Raw genomic sequence first — 20,515 nt, forward strand, 5'->3', positions numbered from 1 at the left:
GACCTGTGGCAAAGGAAACGATAGTTTTAGAAACCAAAGAAGTATGGGTGAGACCCTGGAATAGGTTGCCCAGAGAAGCTGTGGATGCCCCATCATTGGATTGTTCCAGGTCAGGTTGAACAGGGGATTTGAACAGTCTGATTTAGTATAAGATGTCTCTGCCCATATATTCACAGGACAGATCAGAGAGAGGCCTAAACTAGGGAATAAGGCCACATCACTCTTCAGGACAAACTGCTTTTGGGGCATAATACTGTCTTTGGCAGGTTTGATAGTTAGGTATCTTTCTAGTCTACCTTGGTCGGGTCCATGCTGTGGAAAGGTACCCTGTTGGCTCTGTGTTCCCATTGTCACTGTAGGGAAGGTCAATGGAATTTCTTTACAAAGAAAGCCCACTAGATCAAGCTTAGATTTATCCCATTTGTAGGAATGTTTTTCATTTTGCTTACTCAGACCTCATTGAGCTTAATAAGAACAATGAAGAGATGAGGAATGAATTTATACAGATACAGCTAGTATTTGTTTTCACACACAACTTAGCAATTAGCAACAGAAGGTACATAAACAATGAAAATGTTCTTATTACATGCTAGTTAAAAGGCATTTGAGAATCAAAGTGCAGCCGCTCTGCTGGCTGATACAGTGATAGGATAATTTCTTTAATTGAAACAGGTGTGCCACAGCGCAGCAGCAATTTAGCTACTTCGTAATCTCACTCTAAAGTTTACAAGCAGGCTTTTATAATTTTCATTTCCATTAGTGGAATGTCTCTGAAAAGCAACATGTCTTACTTGAAAACATTTTCCATTATCTACAAGTAGTTCTAAAGTGCTTTCTGCTACCCTTCCCGCGATGAATCCATTTTGGCTTGCTTCAGGGGATTTGCCTCCAGAATTCCAGCAACCAAGAGCTAGAGATGCATTTTGAGATACATTTACTGGATGCATGTCAGGTGTGCTGACTGGGAAAATCAATGCCTTTTGAATGGGTGAGGGGCAGTTCATTACACTAAGGCCACTGATTAGTGCTGAATTAAATGTTCTCATTCTGTTCCCAAATGTTAAATTGCAGGGGTTGTTTGAAGTTCTAGTGAAACCTTTTCCATAGTTCCTTATATCATTTTAAGTGATCAGGGCAAGCAACATGAAGAGATGAATGGCTGAATCTTTGAGAAAAGGTTGCAAAGGGGCCAAGAGGCTAAAGGTCTTCTGTTTCTGGAATCTCTTTTAAACTAGTATGTATGCGTGCCATTCTCATCCTACATACTGCCCAAATGGAAAGGAATCTTCTTGAGATTAGAAGGAAGATTTTGCAAATCTCTAAGCAAAGGTGGGAGTCTGGGATTCTTATGTTTCCTTATGTTCCTCATGCTTCATTTTTTTTCTCATTGTGTCACCCTTGATTATACCCGTAGGTTTATCCTGCAGGGTAGAAGGAATGTGGGCAAAAGGGAGAGTAGAACAGATATGTCAGAGAGAAAACAGACATTTTTTCAAACCTTAGCAGGTTTAAAAAACATGGACTTAAGACTCTCTAAATGAAGAAGGCATAGAATCATAGAATGCTTTGGGTTGGAAAAGACCTTAAGATCATCTAGTTCCAACCCCACTGCCATGGGCAGGAATACATCACCCTAGACCATGCAGCCCATGTTTCTGTGGGATGAGGATTCATGGGAGAATGTTATGCATTCACCTGGGGTGACGTTTGGTTTGGACAGTGAAACTAAAGTCTTAAAAAAAAAAAAGTCTGATCAGATGAGTGTGACTGACTTCTAAAGTCTTGCATTTCCCTACCCTAGCTGTCCATGCCTGGAGAAAAATATTGCTTCTTTATGAGTAAGTTTTAGCATGGGAAGATGCTCACGGTGATCCTGGAGAGTATAGTCTGCTATTCATAATAGAATTAAAGATGCAATGGATGTCATTCTGTATTGCTTTTGTTGCCCCAATTTTTCATCAATATATTACAAGAAAGTGAGCAAGAACTTCCATTCTGTGCCTTTTCATTTCTCCTTTGAGATATTCAGCAACTGTCCTTATTTTAACAAATTTTAACAATGGACAGTAGCTCATTACATGCTGACAGAGTTCATACATTTCTTTGTCAAATGTCTTTCCTTTAAAGACTGCCATTTAAAAAACCAAAAAAAAAACCAAACCAAACAACAAAATAAAAAGCGCAAACAACAAAAAACCTGCACAGTTTCCTCTTCCCCAAATGAGGACATCTGTGGCAGGAAGAAATAAAAGGGATGAATTTCCTCTCTAGCAGTTGATCCTCTCTTTTCCCAACATGGTGTTTCAGAACAATTTGAAAAGGAGTTTTCTTCACACAAGTATCAAAAGCTAATGCGATTAAAGCAAAGACTTTAAACAGACTTGGGTTACTTTTTTGTCAGGGTTGACTGTGACAAGCTTGTTGTACAGTTACAGGAATTCCTGGGTAGCTGATTGAACAACAGGTATGACATAGTTGGGTTCAGCACACTACCTGGAGAAGGCTGTGGATGACCCCAAGAAATATACAGTATCCATCCTTCAGTTAGAGTTTGGATTCAGTGTTGATGTTCAGGTGTCACTATTTTTTTGCCAAAGCATCCTAAGGCAGTAGGAATGTAGAGCCAGTTTTTAAACCCTAGCCTAACTGAAATCAGCCTTATTTAAGTTAAAGTGTATTAATGCTCATTTACTGGAAACAGCTGTAATAAAATGCAGGTATCTAGAAGTAAAGCACACAATCTACAAACATTAAGCCTTTAGAAGGCAGGGAATAAATTTGCCTTAGTGCTGAGGGCGTGCTTTTCTGAATCGAGCAGTTTTGTTATTGAAGATGAGTGTTTACCAAGTATTTCTAGCTCAATTCTAAACACACAGGACTGCAAGATTCATAAACTGAGGTGCCTATTAAGTGTAGCCACCAGTTCCCAGTCTTTCATTTGTTTCCTTTGCTTTCCTGATGTGTTTAGTGCATTAAAGAGTTCTTGAGTTCTTTCTTTCACTTTCTAATATACTTACTTTTTTGTTTTCCCCTCCATACTATATCTTTTAATTGTTTCAATGAAAAGATGTTCTTTTGTCTTGTGTATGCAAGTTTTTGATTCCTGCTTGGTCATATTAGCATGCAAAGATGTTTTTGTCTCATTTGATTCTCATAAGATTCATCAGGTCTTTTCAAAGAAGGCTTCAGATGGCATGTTTCATGAGATGTGTTTTTTGGTGGCAGCCACACACCAGTAACTAGAGAATATACTTGCTTGTCAAAATAACCCTTTCAGGTTATGGATGACCGCATAAATTCTCTTACTGTTTGTCATTGCTAAACTAATAATACTTTTTGTTTCTACCTTTGAGTCAGTTTCTAAGTAGGAGTAGTTGAAGCATGGCTTAATTTTGTCTGGATATGATAGTTTCTATTACATTAACTTTTCAAGGGAACAAAATTCATCTCAACCTACATTATACTCCAAGTGCCATAACTTAAAAAGAAATCAGTGAGAGATTAAAATAATGAAGGGGGAAAACTCTAGTTGAAAAGTTAAGCATTGTTGCTGTATATTCAGTATTGGGTAGTGTTGCATTAAAGCTAGACTTCAACCTTTGTTGTTCAGGTAAAAATGGTACTGTTCTGAAGGCAGAGTCTTGGCTGGGCTTTAATATTCAAGTAAGCTGGATTCAAGCATCTATATCTTAGTTAAATTTCTGAAGTCAAAATATTGTGTAGCAGGAAAAAGCTAAAGACACATGAAGTAGATTTTAGATAGAGGACTCCATAACTATTCTTAGGGTAAACTTTAAAGTCAGGCAAGCATTTCAAAATAGTGGTATTTCACAATCGAATACAGTTTTGGTGACGTAAGATGTAGGTCTTGCATTCTTACTTAATATCAAAGTTAAAAATCAAGAAGGCATATCAATGACAGAAAAAAATATAAGCATATAATTCAAAACAAAGCCACATTAGGTTTCCCACAGGTAACTTGATAGCACTAGCTGCTTTCTTTAAACTGATAAACATTGCACCAAACCGTAGCACGAAATACCTTGCTCGTATGAGTCTCTCCTCGACAGTGTAACTCTTCCCTCCGTATATAGCTAGAAAAGACAAATTGAATATGGCAGCCATATTAAATTAAAGTTTTATGAGATGCATGTTGCAGAGCTTTTCTTCCAGCAAGTGTGGTGTTAGATATATTTCTCTCTCTTTTCTTATACAAATAAAGCTTTTTATCATACACAAAAATCAATATAGTTAAAAAGAAATGCAGTCAAACCTTCAATAAACATCTTAAAACCCCTTTCTCATTCACACTTGGCTAAGATCAAAGCTCTGGACTTAGGTGCAGATATACCATATGGAAACAGAATTACTTCATCATCCTTTAACATTTCAGTGCAACTTTCTCACTTTCATCTTTAGAATTTCTTGAACACTCAAGCCTTGTGCTGTCCATTTGCACAGGCATGACCTTTATACCTTACATATATTTTTATTATGATTATTATATAAAGTCAGCTTTTTAAGCATAGTTCTACAAAAAAACTTAATCCTCCATGCCCACAGAGAACTCTTCAGCTGTGCCTGAATGATTGAGTCCAGCAGTTCTTTTTTGCTTTGGGATATGGAAATGCCTTTTGAGTGCTTCCAGTCTGCACAGGGATGAGTTCTGCACCATTCTTTACCAAAGCTCTCCTTCTACAGGGAGAAGAAGCTTAGACTTGGCCAAGTGGGTGCTATGGAAGACACCGCCAGAGCTTCTGCACGATCAGGATATCAAAATTCTGTGAAGCTATAAAAAATGGTTTTGCCATTTAATTTAAACATGGTTTTTTACCCCTGCCTCCAATTCTACTTAGCCCTGTCATTACCCAAATTCATCATAGTAGAAGGAAATGTGGCTGAACATGAACTTAAAATGAGACCTTTAACTTAGAGACTGAGTGTGAATTTTCTGTGCTTATCTGAAGTAATCTCAAGTGAGATTACTTTATTCTTCCTAAACAGTGTCAAGGATGGAGCATTCACAACCTCCCTGGGCAACCCATTCCATTGCTTCACGACCCTCTCAGTAAAGAATTTCTTCCTTATATCCAATCTAAACTTCCCCTGTTTAAGTTTGAACCCGTTACCCCTTGTCCTGTCACCACAGTCCCTGATGAATAGTCCATCCCCAGCATCCTTGTAGGCCCCCTTCAGACACTGGAAGGCTGCTATGAGGTCTCCACACAGCCTTCTCTTCTCCAGGCTGAACAGCCCCAACTTTCTCAGCCTGTCTTCATAGGGGAGGTGCTCCAGTCCCCTGATCATCCTCGTGGCCCTCCTCTGGACTTGTTCCAACAGTTCCATGTCCTTGGCGGTGTTCAAGGCCAGGTTGGATGAGGCCTTGGGTGACATGGTTTAGTGTGGGGTGTCCCTGCCCATGGCAGGGGGGTTGGAACTAGATGATCTTAACGTCCTTTCCAACCCTAACTATTCTATGATTCTATGATTCTATGTATACAATTTGGAGTTCCTCATTCGTGGCTGGAAGTTGAAACTAAGCATGTTCAAAAATGAATTCTGAAGTCTTCTTCATGGATTGAGCATCCTCTTTAAATGCACAATGCTTTTAGTAAATAGGGGTGAAAGTAGAAGGTGCTTGGTGATGCCATTTCCTATGATACGAAATGTTGTTATGCGAAATAACAAATGATTTGATTTCATACGAAATGATAGGAAATGTTAATATAATTTCTTCTTTTGAAACCATGCAGCGAGTTCCATAGCTTTTTGTTTCTATTTTTTTGTGTGCGAGTTACGGAAAATTAAATGAGATTCCGAAAACGACACTTCAGCAAGTACGTTTCTCATCGTAGTGTCATAAAACATAAATTTGCTCTGGGTTAAATGAGAAATACACTACTATTTTTCTTTATGACTAAACTCCAGCATTTAGAATCATAGAATAGTTAGGGTTGGAAAGGACCTTCAGCAGAAACGGGTATTTTTGAGAATGTTTTTACCATAGAGAATGTAGCAGTCACCTTTCCAAACACATTTTCACAAACATTACCCTGATCTAATATATTGGTCAGGGTCATATATCGATTATCTTGAAATATCATCACCCACTACCATACTGAGCATGTCTCTGTATGATTTCCTATGACAGAAAACTTTTTTAAAGAATTCAAAAGTCTTCACAAATCTTTAAAAGATGGCAGCTGTCCTCCAAGCGCCAAGCACTTTATAGGAATATAATGAACTCAAGAGACCAAACTGTCATACCCCTATTCTACAAATTTCAGCCAGCCTTCAGCTGGGTGTTTTATTAGAAATATCTCCTGAGTAAAAAATGAATGAACAGAATTTAGAAATAATTTCTTCTAAAAAGAAGGGGAGTCCATAACTAGAGCTGTAATTCTGGACTCAAAATCTAGGTTCAGTTTCTCCTTTTGTACAAGGACTTGCATGGATCCTTGACAAGTTGAGGGGGTTTTTTTTGAGTTTTTTTGTTTGTTGGTTGTTTGGTTTTTTTTAATTCTCCTTAGCTACATCTGCAGTATGTGTCTAGGAGTGCATCCCACCATCCAGATCCATTGTGTGTCCAAGAAACATTTAAACTCTATGTATATTTGCATTTTCGATATCTCTTGTTATTCACAAAGAAGCAGCTTAAATACTCACCTGTGAAGAAGCTGTGGTGCACTGCAGACAAGTATCAGTCAGGTTGCCTGACCCGTCAGGAACCTGGGAGACATAGTGAAGTTCAGCGGAGGTAAAGTCCAGGAGCTGTATCTATTCCTGAGTCTCTCACTGTTGCTCTACAGGGCTGTGATTGTGAACTGCTTCAGGGTGTTAAGTTACTGTGGCATTTTAAGTATATTGTGACGATCAACAAATCACAGGGTTTTGTGGTTTCTCAGAATCACAAAATAGTTGAGGTTGGAAGGGACATCTGGAGGCCGTCTCGTACAACTGCTCTGCTCAGGCAAGGCCACTTAAAGCCAGGACCACGTCCAGGCATCCTTTGAATATCTTCAGCAAGGGAGGTTCCACAATCTCCCTGGGCAGCCTGTGCCAGTGCTCACAGTGAAAAATGTGTTGCTGATGCTCAGAAGGACCCTCTTGTGTTTTAGATTGTGCCTATTGTTTCTGTTTCATAGTGTCACCCTGATAACACTGTGGAAGGGTATTAGTCTTCTTACTAGCATCTTGGAGATGCAGAATTAAAAAAAGGTCATTCTAGATTTTTGTCAGGTCTTTTAAGTATTTTGTTAGAATAAGGACAGTCAAGAAAGATCACTCACAACTACCCTAATACCATGCTGCCAAAGTATCCAAAACATACCAGTCTGTTTCTAATGAAGTCAGATCATGTCCAGTGTTCAAATATATATTCTTTACTACTGCCATTATAAGTGAATGGTTGCATTTTTAATAGTATCAGCTGTTTGTCAAGATTCTAAGAGAGAGCAGAATGTGTGAATGTGCTCTACTTTCTGCACTGCAATTTCATTATTTGTTCTGAAATACTAGTTGAATACTAATTGAGTACTAGTTGAATACTATTCTAATCATAAAATATTCTGAGCTCTTTCACCAGCACTTCTGTGGATGGTCTGTCTGCCTTTGTCTAGAAATAAGCAGATGGTTGTCATTTCAAGGTGATGACCTGTCCTCCAGTTTTTAAGAGGGGGGGAAACTAATATGTCTTCCAATATTTAGAATTGATTCAAAATTTATGTAATTTTTTAATATATATTTTCTTGCCTCTAAAAAATACAGAGGATATTCTCATGATATATGGACAAGAAGCAGAAGAGTGGGCTCTGATTTTAAAATCCCTTTTTGGGGCACATAATGAATGAAGAAGGAATCTTACTCTACAATATAGAGACTTCATCTTTCAAGCAGCAGGAGCTGTTCTCTTTACCATCTTATAAATGTAAACTCCTTATCCTATCATGTGGACTTCTTAACTGCCTGAATCAAAAGAGAAGTTACTTTCTGGAGCGAGTTCTAAGACCTCCAGATAATGTGGTGATTCTACTTTGTGGGGTGGAGAATTTGGAGATACTTTATGGAACACTGACCTTAGATAGAGGCAGCAAAGAGATTTCCACTGATCAGGAACCTGAAGAGTATTTGTCTGTTGTTACTGGAATTATTCAACCAATAATTCAATCTAAAAATAAATCACTATGTATCTAAAAATAAAAATCACTTTGTATGATTATTAGAAGAGTTTTCATAGCTGTATTAATCATTTTCAAGTGAAAAAATGTGATTTTGTGGAGAAATTATCTCTCTTCAGCTTGGTCGAGCAGTTTGAGTTTGGTAATGCATTTGTCATTGAAGTGTGATAAAACTGTTGTACTCTTAATCAGGCTTCATTTTCACAGGGAAGCAGGTTTGGAAAATCTAAAAGCTGCCACTGGCACATGTGAACCTTCCATCTCTACTTCATGGTAAGACTGAATCATAGTATCATAGAATAGTTAGGGTTGGAAAGGACCTTAACATCATCTAGTTCCAACCCCCCCCTACCATGGGCAGGAACTGAAAAGCTGACATACACTTGTTTCTCTGTTTCTTGAGTTTACAAATCTCAGAAACTGTACAAAACTATTATTTTATGTTTCATCTCTTTTGAAATGGCTTAATGGGACAGTGTATATATATCTCCTGAGATAAATCTTGACCATGAAAAATTACTACTGAGTAAGACCCAGGCTTTCATGGCTGGCATTGTTTGCTGTGTGACACAAAAAGCTGTAAGGGCAGAAGTTCCCTTCCCTGTTTACCAACCCAAGTAATAAGTCTGTACTGGAAAGACTATGACTATCCAGTTTGTATGTGTTTGCACATTCATGGAAACTACAAAGAAACATTATTGTAAAACTTAGCACTTCCTTGAATGTCAGAAAAACTCCTCTCCTGAGAGTGCAAGGTACTGAAATAGCAAAGTCTCTGCACATCTCTAGTTTAACCCAAAGTTAACTTTGCTACATTTCACACATGAAGCCAAGAAATAGCTTTAGAAAGAGAGATACATGGGCCGCTTTGAAAAGGTGATGTAAGTTGTGCACTGGTGTCAAGTTAGGTGGTTGTGTGTTTTCCTTTCAAGGCATATTTATTACTGTTTCTTTGTAGTCTCTAGGTCTCTTACTCTTACTCTAGGTCTCTCAGCTCTTGCTGTTATGTCATTATTTTGTCTATTAAGCAGAACATTGTGCTTCTGTCTTTGTTGCACTTTTCTTGCAAGGTGCTTGTTTTACTGGCAGAAGAGCTTGTGCTTGAGAGACATCCTGCAGTTCAGGAGTTTTAATCAGAAATTAACCTGGTTTTGGATGCATATGAACAACCAAGAATATTCTTTTGAATACAGGGGTAGAGAGACCCCAGATGAGTCAGGGTGAGCTAGCTGGATGCCCCTGCTGTCTTATGATTGAGCAACCTTAAGAATGCTATGAGGCTTTCAAAGCTGCCGAGAACATGCCTACCTGCAGTCACAGTATCACAGTATCACAGTATGTTAGAGATTGGAAGGGACCTCAAAAGATCATCTAGTCCAATCCCCCTGCCAGAGTAGGAACACCTAGATAAGGTTACATAGGAATGTGTCCAGGCGGGTTTTGAATGTCTCCAGAGAAGGAGACTCCACAACCTCCCTAGGCAGCCTGTTCCAGTGTTCTGTCACCCTCACTGAGAAGAAGTTTCTTCTCAAGTTTAAGTGGAACCTCTTGTGTTCCAGTTTATACCCATTACCCCTTGTCCTATCATTGTTAGCCATTGAGAAGAGCCTGGCTCCATCCTCATGACACTCCCCCTTTATATATTTATATACACTAATAAGGTCCCCCCGCAGTCTCCTCTTCTCCAAACTATAGAGACCCAGCTCCCTCAGCCTTTCCTCATAAGGGAGATGCTCCACTCCCTTAATCATCTTAGTTGCCCTGCGCTGGACTCTCTCCAGCAGGTCCCTGTCCTTCTTGAACTGAGGGGCCCAGAACTGAACACAATATTCCAGATGCGGTCTCACCAGGGCAGAGTAGAGGGGAAGGAGGACCTCTCTCGACCTACTGACCAGCTCCCTTCTAATACACCCCAGGATGCCATTGGCCTTCTTGGCCACAAGGGCACAGTGTTGGCTCATGGTCATCCTGCCATCCACTAGGACCCCCAGGTCCCTCTCCCCTACACTACTCTCTAACAGGTCGTTCCCCAACCTATACTGGAACCTGGGGTTGTTCCTGCCCAGATGCAGGACTCTACACTTTCCCTTGTTATATTTCATCAAGTTATTCCCTGCCCAGCTCTCCAGCCTGTCCAGGTCTCGCTGGATGGCAGCACAGCCTTCTGGCGTGTCAGCCACTCCTCTCAGTTTAGTGTCATCAGCAAACTTGCTGATAGTACACTCAATTCCCTCATCTAAATCATTGATGAATATATTAAATAATACTGGTCCCAGTACTGACCCTTGAGGCACTCCACTAGATACAGGCCTCCAACTAGACTCCGCCCCATAGACTACAACTCTCTGGCTTCTGTCCTTCAGCCAGTTTGCAGTCCACCTCACTACCTGATCATCCAATCAGTGTTCAAATCTAAGTTTTACACTCCTTCCCAACAATCTCCTTTCCTAACATTTCTTGCTGTTCAGTATTTACTAACCTTTTCCTGATATGTTTTTCTGAGCATGTCTCAGACTTTAGGTTTCAGGGCTAATTACAGTTGCCTAGTTTGGTTTCAAGAGGTAATGTTTGCAGTTTCTGACTGTGTCCATATGTAGCTTCAGACTGAAGTTTCTTGGCAGCCTTTTAGTGGAATGAAAACAGTGGGTCTGTACTAAGTGTGTGTGTGTGAGAGTGTGTTTGTATAGAAAGGAGCTGAGCCCAGAGACTCACGCATAGGAAATTGCAAACTTTTCTGCAAAGACAGTTTCCTAGAAGACAGATGATGGTTCTTTGCTTAGGTCTGTGCATTCACAAAAATACCTATTGCACATGCCCTTGGGATTTTACTTACCTTGTAACATCAGGTGACAAATAGGTGCTCAAATGATCTTGTCTTTGGCAGTGGTCAATAGCAAGTTCAAGGAAACGTACAGAGCTGAATTAACGAATAGTTGTTGAGGGCCTCAGTCTCAGTGTGTACATCTTTACCAGGAATGCATAGACTGTGGCTGTGATCAGACAAGTTCAGTTATATGAACTAGATCTGGAACTGGGAGTAGTGTTTCTGCATGGTGCTTTAGGATGTAAGCCCTCCTCCGTACGCATATCTGAGAACTATTCTGGCCCAGTTTCTTCTGTGCTGATGTGCCCTGTCCTTCAGGCAAGCCAGTTCAGGTCAGTGCTTGCTAGGAGACCTCTGCACTCACTGCTCTGTGTTGCACAGTGGAAGTACTCCAGGTATGAGATTTGGTGTCACCTGGGTGTTGATTTAAGCTCTGAGGAGTGAAGGCGTGCATGTCTTACCAGTATTTGCCTTTGCTTACATGGTGACTGCTTCTTGCAGTGTCTGTATTTGATACTCTTGTAGAATCCTGTGAAGTTCTTTATGTTTGTGATATCTGTGGCAGGGACTTTGACAGATTATACATCTGGGAAAAAGATTTTTCCTTTTTGTTTAAAATGGCTTGCTAATGGGCTATTAACTATACTTGGATTATTTTTCCTGAGGAGCAATTTTTTTATGCCTTTCTTCAGGCCTATGCACTCACAAGATTTCCCATTGTTCTTCATATGGATCATCATCTTCTCTTGTTTTTAATTGTTTTCAGTGATTATCTCTTGTCGCTTGCATTTCTGCTTTTGGAGATAGATATTTGCAGCTGGAGGTAGTTACTTCGAATGAACTGAATTCCTCCTGTAGTTATTTGTGCTTCAGTACTGATGATGCAAAAAAAGAACAGGTCTTACCTAATGCAAATAGTTTTCTGTCCTGGGTTCAGCAGTGGCAGTCAGTTTTTTGGTTTTTTTTTCCTTCTTAGTAGCTGTTGCAGCACTGTGTTTTTGACTTTTGGCTTGGGAACAAAAAAAACTGATAACACCGATGTTTAGACTGACCAAGGATTTTGTGAGTCTCATGCTCTGCCAGGGAGGAGGAGGGGCCGGGAGGAAGCGGGGACAGGACACCTGACCCAGACTGGCCAAGGAGGTGTTCCATACCACAGCACGTCATGCCAGGGGATGGAACTGGGAGCTACCCGGAAGGGCACGTCCCCTGGTCGGTCGGGCTGTCTTTTCCGGCGGGCGGTATCGTATTCTCTTCCCTTGTTATTTCTCTTGTCGTTGTTATTGTTGGTGGCGGCAGTGGTGATTTGTGTTATACCTTAGTTATTAAACTGTTCTTATCTCAACCCGTGGGAGCTGCATTCTTTTGATTCTCCTCCCCGTCCCTCCAGAAGCGGAGGGAAGAAAGGGGGGGGGGGGGCAGTAGACTGCATGGTTCTGATTTACAGCTTGGGCTTAAACCACGACAGTTCTATTTTGGCGCCCAACGTGGGGCACGAAGGGTTGAGATAACAACAGATCTGACCGGAGTGTGTTTAATCGTATTTGTGATAAGCATTCAGTGTTTTGGATTGATAGTCACTTGTCACAATGCTGATTTATTGGCTCTCAAAGTTGTTGTTTTTGATCTCACAGTCTCAATATGCCGTAGGTTACTTAGAGCCGGTATTTGCTGTGTTAGTGTTTTTCAAGTGTGGGGCTTGGGCTAAGGTTATTGTCTCATTATATTTTATGGTAATGACTTGTAATACAATAGAAAAATTGATCATGAAACTGATCTGGCTTATGTTCCCTGTGTGGTCACCACCTTTATACTTTGGGAGGTATATAATACAAATGCTTAGCAACTATACATCTTTTTTCTCCTTCCTGGGTGGTCAACCTATGAAGGAGACATTCTTTTACCCTCCCAGTGCCCCTTCCAGACCGTTTACAGCATCGTTTGAGAGTTTTGAAGTTTTTGAGTGGCCTTTTAATATTGTTGAGACCTGTTTGCTGATTGTGATGGGGGTCACCATGTTGGCACGCATACAGAGTGTGTTTTGTCCACAACCATTACGTCTGATCTCAAGAGTTAAGCAGAGTCGGGTTTGGGCCTTGTCTGGGGTTAGACGACAAAATAGGGGGACCGAGAGATTTTCCCCGAGGCTGGACAGCCATGAGTGGCAGGGTGTGTGGGATAGTATGGGCAAGTATCTAGGTCAGTGGGCCCCTCCAGTGTTTTGGAACTTCACCACCGAACAAGTGCAAAATCCAGAAGAATTAGTAAAACACTTAAATGAGGTGTGCTGTCATCCTGGTCATACCAGAGAGGGACAAATCATGTCAACGTGCTGGGGCTTGGCCTATGCTTACCGGGCCTTGTTCAACACTATCCAGCACCTTCAAAAGGAAGGAAATGTCCTTGGATCTGAGGGCGAAGCAACAGACAGCGCAGCTACTCCAGCTCCGAGCACAGCACCTACACCACCCCTAGCGACAAGTACAGCCACTACTCAAACTTCAACTGCAACAGACAGTGCAGCTACCCCAGCGACAAGTACAGCCACTACTCAAACTTCAACTGCAACAGACAGCGAAGCTACCCCAGCTCCAACCACAGCAGCTACACCACTCCCAGCGACAAGTACAGCCACTACTCAAACTTCAACTGCAACAGATAGCGAAGCTACCCCAGCCCCAACCACAGCAGCTACACCACCCCCCGCGACAAGTACTGTTGCTACTCAAAGCACAGTGATAATGACTGCAGCTAAACCAGAGGACCAATTCGTACCAATATCGATTGCCCCCATAAGCAAGAGAAAAAGCAGAAAAGAGGCAAGAAGGGTGAAGCAAGATGAAGAAACAATGTATTCACCACCCAGGCCACCACCTGATCAGGAGTCATCATCCCATGATGAAGAAGAAGAAGAAGAGGTGACTTCTCGACCTCGGACCTCAACCGAGCTACGGAATATGCGAAAAGATTTTACCCGTCAACCAGGGGAGCACATCATCACCTGGTTGCTCCGATGCTGGGACAATGGGGCCGATGGTCACAAACTAGGAGGTACGGAAGCCAAGCAGCTGGGATCACTTGCTAGAGAAGGGGGAATTGACAAAGCAATTGCAAGAGAGAAAAAGTCCCTCAGTCTTTGGAGGCGGCTCTTGGCAGCTGTGAAAGAAAGGTTTCCATACAAGGACGATGTTACGAGTCGTTCGGCCAAGTGGACTACTTTAGACAAAGGCATCCAGTCTCTGAGGGAATCAGCCATCGTAGAGATGATCTATCACACCAAACCGAATAACGGAGATATACCCATAGACCCAGATGAAGTCGAATGTACACGACCCATGTGGCGAAAACTTACACGGAATGCACCGTCATCATATGCCCATTCATTGGCAACGGTAACCTGGGGTGACATAGTAACACCAACAGTGGATGAAATGATTCACAAACTCCGAGAGTTCGAAGACAATCTCACCCCTTCCATCATCTCAGCTGTGGAAAAACTGTCCCAGGATGTCAAACAATTGAGGGATGATCTATCTGATTTATCCAGCTCCTCACGTGTACCAACACACGTCTCAGCTGTTAACAAAAGACGTCCTATTGTTCAAGACAGAAGATATAGAAGGCAAACACCACGGGCCACCCTATGGTTTTACCTGCGGGATCATGGAGAAGACATGACGAAGTGGGATGGAAAACCTACTTCAGCTTTGGAGGAACGGGTGCATGAATTGAAAATAGGAACAAGGGTCAAGACTAATCATCCCATGAGAGCTGCGGCTTCAGTCTCTGGTGAGCAGGTTCCCAGATGGAGCGGAAGAGCTGATTTTACTCCAGCTCCTGTGATAACGAAGAATAATCCCTTTCAACACGACTTAGGTGTCCAACGTTGTGATGACTGTTAGAGGGACCCTGCCTCCAGCCAGGTGGAGGTAGGGGATAATCGGATTTACTGGACTGTGTGGGTCAGATGGCCTGGCACATCAGTCCCGCAGAAGTATAAAGCTCTCGTAGATACCGGTGCACAGTGTACCCTGATGCCGTCAAGCTGTCAAGGGGTGGAACCCATCTATATCTCTGGAGTGACAGGAGGATCCCAAGAGTTGACTGTACTGGAGGCTGAGATCAGCCTGACTGGAAGGAAATGGCAAAAGCACCCCATTGTGACTGGTCCAGAGGCTCCATGCATCCTCGGCATAGATTACCTCAGGAGAGGGTACTTCAAAGACCCAAAAGGGTACCGATGGGCTTTTGGTATTGCTGCTTTGGAGACTGAGGAAAATGAACAGCTGTCCACCTTGCCTGGTCTCTCAGAGGATCCCTCTGTTGTGGGGTTGCTGAAGGTCGAAGAACAACAAGTGCCAATCGCAACCACAACAGTGCACCGGCGGCAGTATCGCACCAACCAAGACTCCCTGATTCCCATCCATAAACTGATCCGTAGTCTGGAGAGTCAGGGAGTGATCAGCAGGACCCGCTCACCCTTTAATAGCCCCATATGGCCAGTGCGAAAGTCTAATGGAGAGTGGAGACTAACAGTAGACTATCGTGGCCTGAATGAAGTCACACCACCATTGAGTGCTGCTGTACCGGACATGCTAGAACTTCAGTATGAACTGGAGTCAAAGGCAGCCAAGTGGTATGCCACGATTGATATTGCCAATGCATTCTTCTCAATTCCTTTGGCAGCAGAATGCAGGCCACAGTTTGCTTTTACTTGGAGGGGCGTCCAGTACACTTGGAACCGACTGCCCCAGGGGTGGAAACACAGCCCTACCATCTGCCATGGACTGATCCAGAATGCACTGGAACAGGGGCAAGCTCCAGAACACCTGCAGTACATTGATGACATTATTGTGTGGGGTGATACAGCGGAAGAAGTCTTTGAGAAAGGGAGGAAAATAATCCAAATCCTGCTGAAAGCTGGTTTTGCCATAAAACGGAGTAAGGTCAAGGGACCTGCACAGGAGATTCAATTTTTGGGAATAAAATGGCAAGATGGACGTCGCCAGATCCCTACAGATGTGATCAACAAAATAATAGCAATGTCTCCACCAACTAATAAGAAAGAAACACAAGCTTTCTTGGGTGCTGTGGGGTTCTGGAGAATGCACATCCCGAATTACAGTTCGATTGTAAGCCCTCTCTATCATGTAACCCGGAAGAAGAACGATTTTAAATGGGGCCCTGAGCAACAACAAGCCTTTGAGCAAATTAAACGTGAGATAGTTCATGCAGTAGCCCTTGGACCAGTCCGGAATGGGCCAGATGTAAAAAATGTACTGTACACCGCAGCTGGGGAGAATGGTCCTACCTGGAGCCTCTGGCAGAAAGCTCCAGGGGAGACTCGAGGTCGACCCCTCGGCTTTTGGAGTCGGGGATACAGAGGATCTGAGGCCAGCTATACCCCAACTGAGAAAGAGATACTGGCAGCCTATGAAGGGGTTCGAGCTGCTTCGGAGGTGATTGGCACTGAAGCACAGCTCCTCCTGGCACCCAGGTTGCCCGTTCTGGGCTGGATGTTCAAAGGCAGGGTCTCCTCTACACATCATGCAACCGATGCGACATGGAGTAAATGGGCTGCACTAATTACACAACGAGCTCGAATAGGAAATCCCAGTCGTCCAGGCATTCTAGAAGTCATCATGGACTGGCCAGAGGGCAAAGATTTTGGAATGTCACCAGAGGAGGAGGTGATGCGTGCTGAAGAGGCCCCACCATATAATAAACTATCAGAAAGTGAAAAGCAGTATGCCTTGTTTACTGATGGGTCCTGCCGTATTGTGGGAAAACATCGGAGATGGAAGGCAGCTGTATGGAATCCTCAACGACAAGTTGCAGAAACTGCTGAAGGAGAGGGTGAATCGAGTCAGTTTGCCGAGGTGAAAGCCATCCAGCTGGCCCTGGACATTGCTGAACGAGAAAAGTGGCCAGTACTTTATCTCTATACTGACTCATGGATGGTGGCAAATGCCCTGTGGGGGTGGTTGCAGCAATGGAAGCAGAGCAACTGGCAACGCAGAGGTAAACCCATCTGGGCTGCTGCACTGTGGCAAGATATCGCTGCCCGGGTGCAGAACCTGGTGGTGAAGGTACGTCATGTAGACGCCCATGTACCCAAGAGTCGGGCCACTGAGGAACACCAGAACAACCAACAAGTGGACAAAGCTGCTAAGATTGAAGTGGCTCAGATGGACTTAGATTGGCAACATAAAGGTGAATTATTTTTGGCCCGGTGGGCCCATGACACTTCAGGTCATCAGGGTAGAGATGCAACATACAGATGGGCCCGTGATCGAGGGGTGGACTTAACAATGGACACTATTGCCCGGGTTATTCACGAGTGTGAAACATGTGCTGCAATTAAACAAGCCAAACGGTTAAAGCCTCTTTGGTATGGAGGACGATGGCTGAAGTATAAATATGGGGAGGCCTGGCAGATTGATTATATCACACTCCCACCAACCCGCCAAGGCAAGCGCCATGTGCTTACCATGGTGGAAGCAACCACCGGATGGCTGGAAACATACGCTGTGCCCCACGCCACTGCCCGGAACACTATCCTGGGCCTTGAGAACCAGATTTTGTGGCGACATGGCACCCCAGAAAGAATTGAATCAGACAATGGGACTCATTTCCGGAATAACCTTATAGACACTTGGGCCAAAGAGCATGGCATTGAGTGGGTATATCACATCCCCTACCATGCACCAGCCTCTGGGAAAATCGAACGGTATAATGGGCTGTTAAAAACTACACTGAGAGCAATGGGTGGGGGAACTTTCAAGCATTGGGATACACACTTACCAAAGGCCACCTGGTTGGTCAACACCAGAGGATCTGCCAACAGGGCTGGCCCAGCACAGTCAGAACTTTTACATATTGTAGAGGGGGACAAAGTTCCTGTGGTGCACATGAAGAATTTGCTGGGGAAGACAGTCTGGGTTATTCCTGCTTCAGGTAAAGGCAAACCCACTCGTGGGATTGCTTTTGCTCAGGGACCTGGATATACTTGGTGGGTAATGCGGGAAGATGGGGAAGTCCGATGCGTACCTCAAGGGGATTTGATTTTAGGGGAAAACAGACAATGAACTCAATTGTACGCTGTTGCCTGCTATAGTCCATCAACTAGAAGTCTGCAGGGCACCAGCGACTGGCTCTGACTTCCCTCCGACCATCATCCCAACAGAGAATGAACTTTGATAGAACCGGATGAGTTCTACAGTAAAGGAATGATCAGCATCAGCAGGCAACGATCCAACACTGCATACAGCTTCTTCTGCCCTGAAAGACTGTTCCAAGAGATGGAGCCCAACATCATGAACCGAATGGACTCAGTAGCTTTATAGGAATTGGTCCGTGCACTAAGATAACAGTGCACCGAGATGAGAGTGAGGGTATATGGAAAATGTGGGATCTGAGCATGACGTGAATGGTATGGAACAAGGGGTGGATACTGTCCTGGGTTCAGCAGTGGCAGTCAGTTTTTTGTTTTTTTTTTCCTTCTTAGTAGCTGTTGCAGCACTGTGTTTTTGACTTTTGGCTTGGGAACAAAAAAAACTGATAACACCGATGTTTAGACTGACCAAGGATTTTGTGAGTCTCATGCTCTGCCAGGGAGGAGGAGGGGCCGGGAGGAAGCGGGGACAGGACACCTGACCCAGACTGGCCAAGGAGGTGTTCCATACCACAGCACGTCATGCCAGGGGATGGAACTGGGAGCTACCCGGAAGGGCACGTCCCCTGGTCGGTCGGGCTGTCTTTTCCGGCGGGCGGTATCGTATTCTCTTCCCTTGTTATTTCTCTTGTCGTTGTTATTGTTGGTGGCGGCAGTGGTGATTTGTGTTATACCTTAGTTATTAAACTGTTCTTATCTCAACCCGTGGGAGCTGCATTCTTTTGATTCTCCTCCCCGTCCCTCCAGAAGCGGAGGGAAGAAAGGTGGGGGGGGCAGTAGACTGCATGGTTCTGATTTACAGCTTGGGCTTAAACCACGACATTTTCCATGACACTGTTTCTACAATGTGCTGACACTTTTATGAGACTTTCTGATGGGATGTCTCAGTACAGCTCAGGAGTCATAAGTATCCATTAGACTGCTTGCTGTTTTATCAGGTTTCATAGTTTACAGCTCAACAGAACAACTTTTGTCATTTCCACTTACAGCCTTTTCTCTAAGCAGTGGTATCCTTTTTGGTTTGGTTTTTTTTTTTTTTTTTTTGGTGGTTTTTTTTTTGTTGTTGTTGTTGTGGGTTGTTGGGTTTTTTTCCAAAATATGAAGGGAATCTACTTCTATAAAATTTGATAGTCGAGAACTGCTCAAGAAACCTGCATGTTTCCATTCATTATCTGCTATTCTACCAAAAAGCGAGGAGAGGTACTTAAAGTAACATAACCCAACTAGAAAACTGTATCCACAGTCTTTGTCAGCCCAGGAAAGATTCTCAGAATGAGTATGTAACTCTTACCTGAGTCAGCAGTGTGCCGTTAATTTCAGATTGTTACCTAAAAAGCATTCAGTGTACCTGCGCAGTTTTAATCACCAAGGAGAGAAATCACCAAGGAAAGAAAACTGCTTTTACAACTACTAGTAAGATACAGATGTGGAGTGATGAGATACTAGCATTCAGTGTTTGTCTCTAATGAGCAAATGTAGGACAAACAGGCTGGGAGTTTAAAATAGGACTTAATGTACACAAGTCTTCAGCCCACTTCAAATATGGGCTGATTTCCATTGTGCAGGTCACTGGACTCAGAGGTTGCTGGCTCTGTGGATGTGTTTTTCAGGCAGTGAGGCCATCAGATTATTGAGGAGCACCTCAAAATAGTCTATATGAATCTATTGTAAGCAGAAAAGCAGAAGAGGCGTTTCGTTAGCTGAAGTGTGCCACAGTGTAGTCCTCACTTCCGTTTTGCCATGTCAGTGAGTTCTCTGTGGGGACTTCTGTTAAGATTACCGGATTAATAAATCTGAGATGTTGTGTTTCTCCATCTCCACATAGAATGATTGCTGGGATACCAGTGCCATGATGTGGATTTGTAACAGGGATGACTGTCAACAAAAAACTGTGGTTAGTGTCACCAACTTGTTTCATCTGATACATGATCTGGCTTCAAACCAGAAGAGAAGCTGAAGTGGCAGCCTGGAGGTGGCAACCATAGATAGGATGTTGAGACTGTCATTCACTGCTGCTTAAACTGTTTGAATTCTTTATTCTTTCTTCTCTTATTTCTGCAAAATGCGGAGATGACTTTGTTCATTATGTAATCAAGTTTTTTAACAACTCATGTTTCGATGTGTCTAGCTGGCGGTGACCTGTACCCTTGGATACATCATGTATGTGATGCTTTCTTCTCTTATTTTTGACATAAATTGGATGAAAACTGCTTAAAAAAAAAACAAAACCTGGAAAAATGAATGCACTGACATCTTAAAGTGAATGTTTTCTAACAGCGTTTAGGACAAGCCCATAAAAGGTTTTATTATTAATGAAAGTCAAATGACTAGAACACAAGC

The 20,515-nt window shown here is 42.9% G+C and overlaps 1 protein-coding gene across 1 annotated transcript in view; it reads left to right on the top strand.

Annotated features, from left to right (window-relative positions):
* Nucleotides 1–309: 309 nt before the first annotated feature.
* BANK1 (B cell scaffold protein with ankyrin repeats 1) overlaps nt 310–20,515 on the top strand; it is a gene marked incomplete at both ends in the record, with an annotated part of 139,469 nt that continues 119,263 nt past the window's right edge. The window contains 3 exon segments of the mRNA XM_080637543.1: nt 310–322; nt 7,708–7,832; nt 7,834–8,185. Of these exon segments, the coding sequence (XP_080493669.1) occupies nt 310–322; nt 7,708–7,832; nt 7,834–8,185 (490 nt within the window).

Source organism: Psittacula echo, assembly GCF_963264785.1.
Source record: "Psittacula echo genome assembly, chromosome: 1".
Taxonomy (NCBI): domain Eukaryota; kingdom Metazoa; phylum Chordata; class Aves; order Psittaciformes; family Psittacidae; genus Psittacula; species Psittacula echo.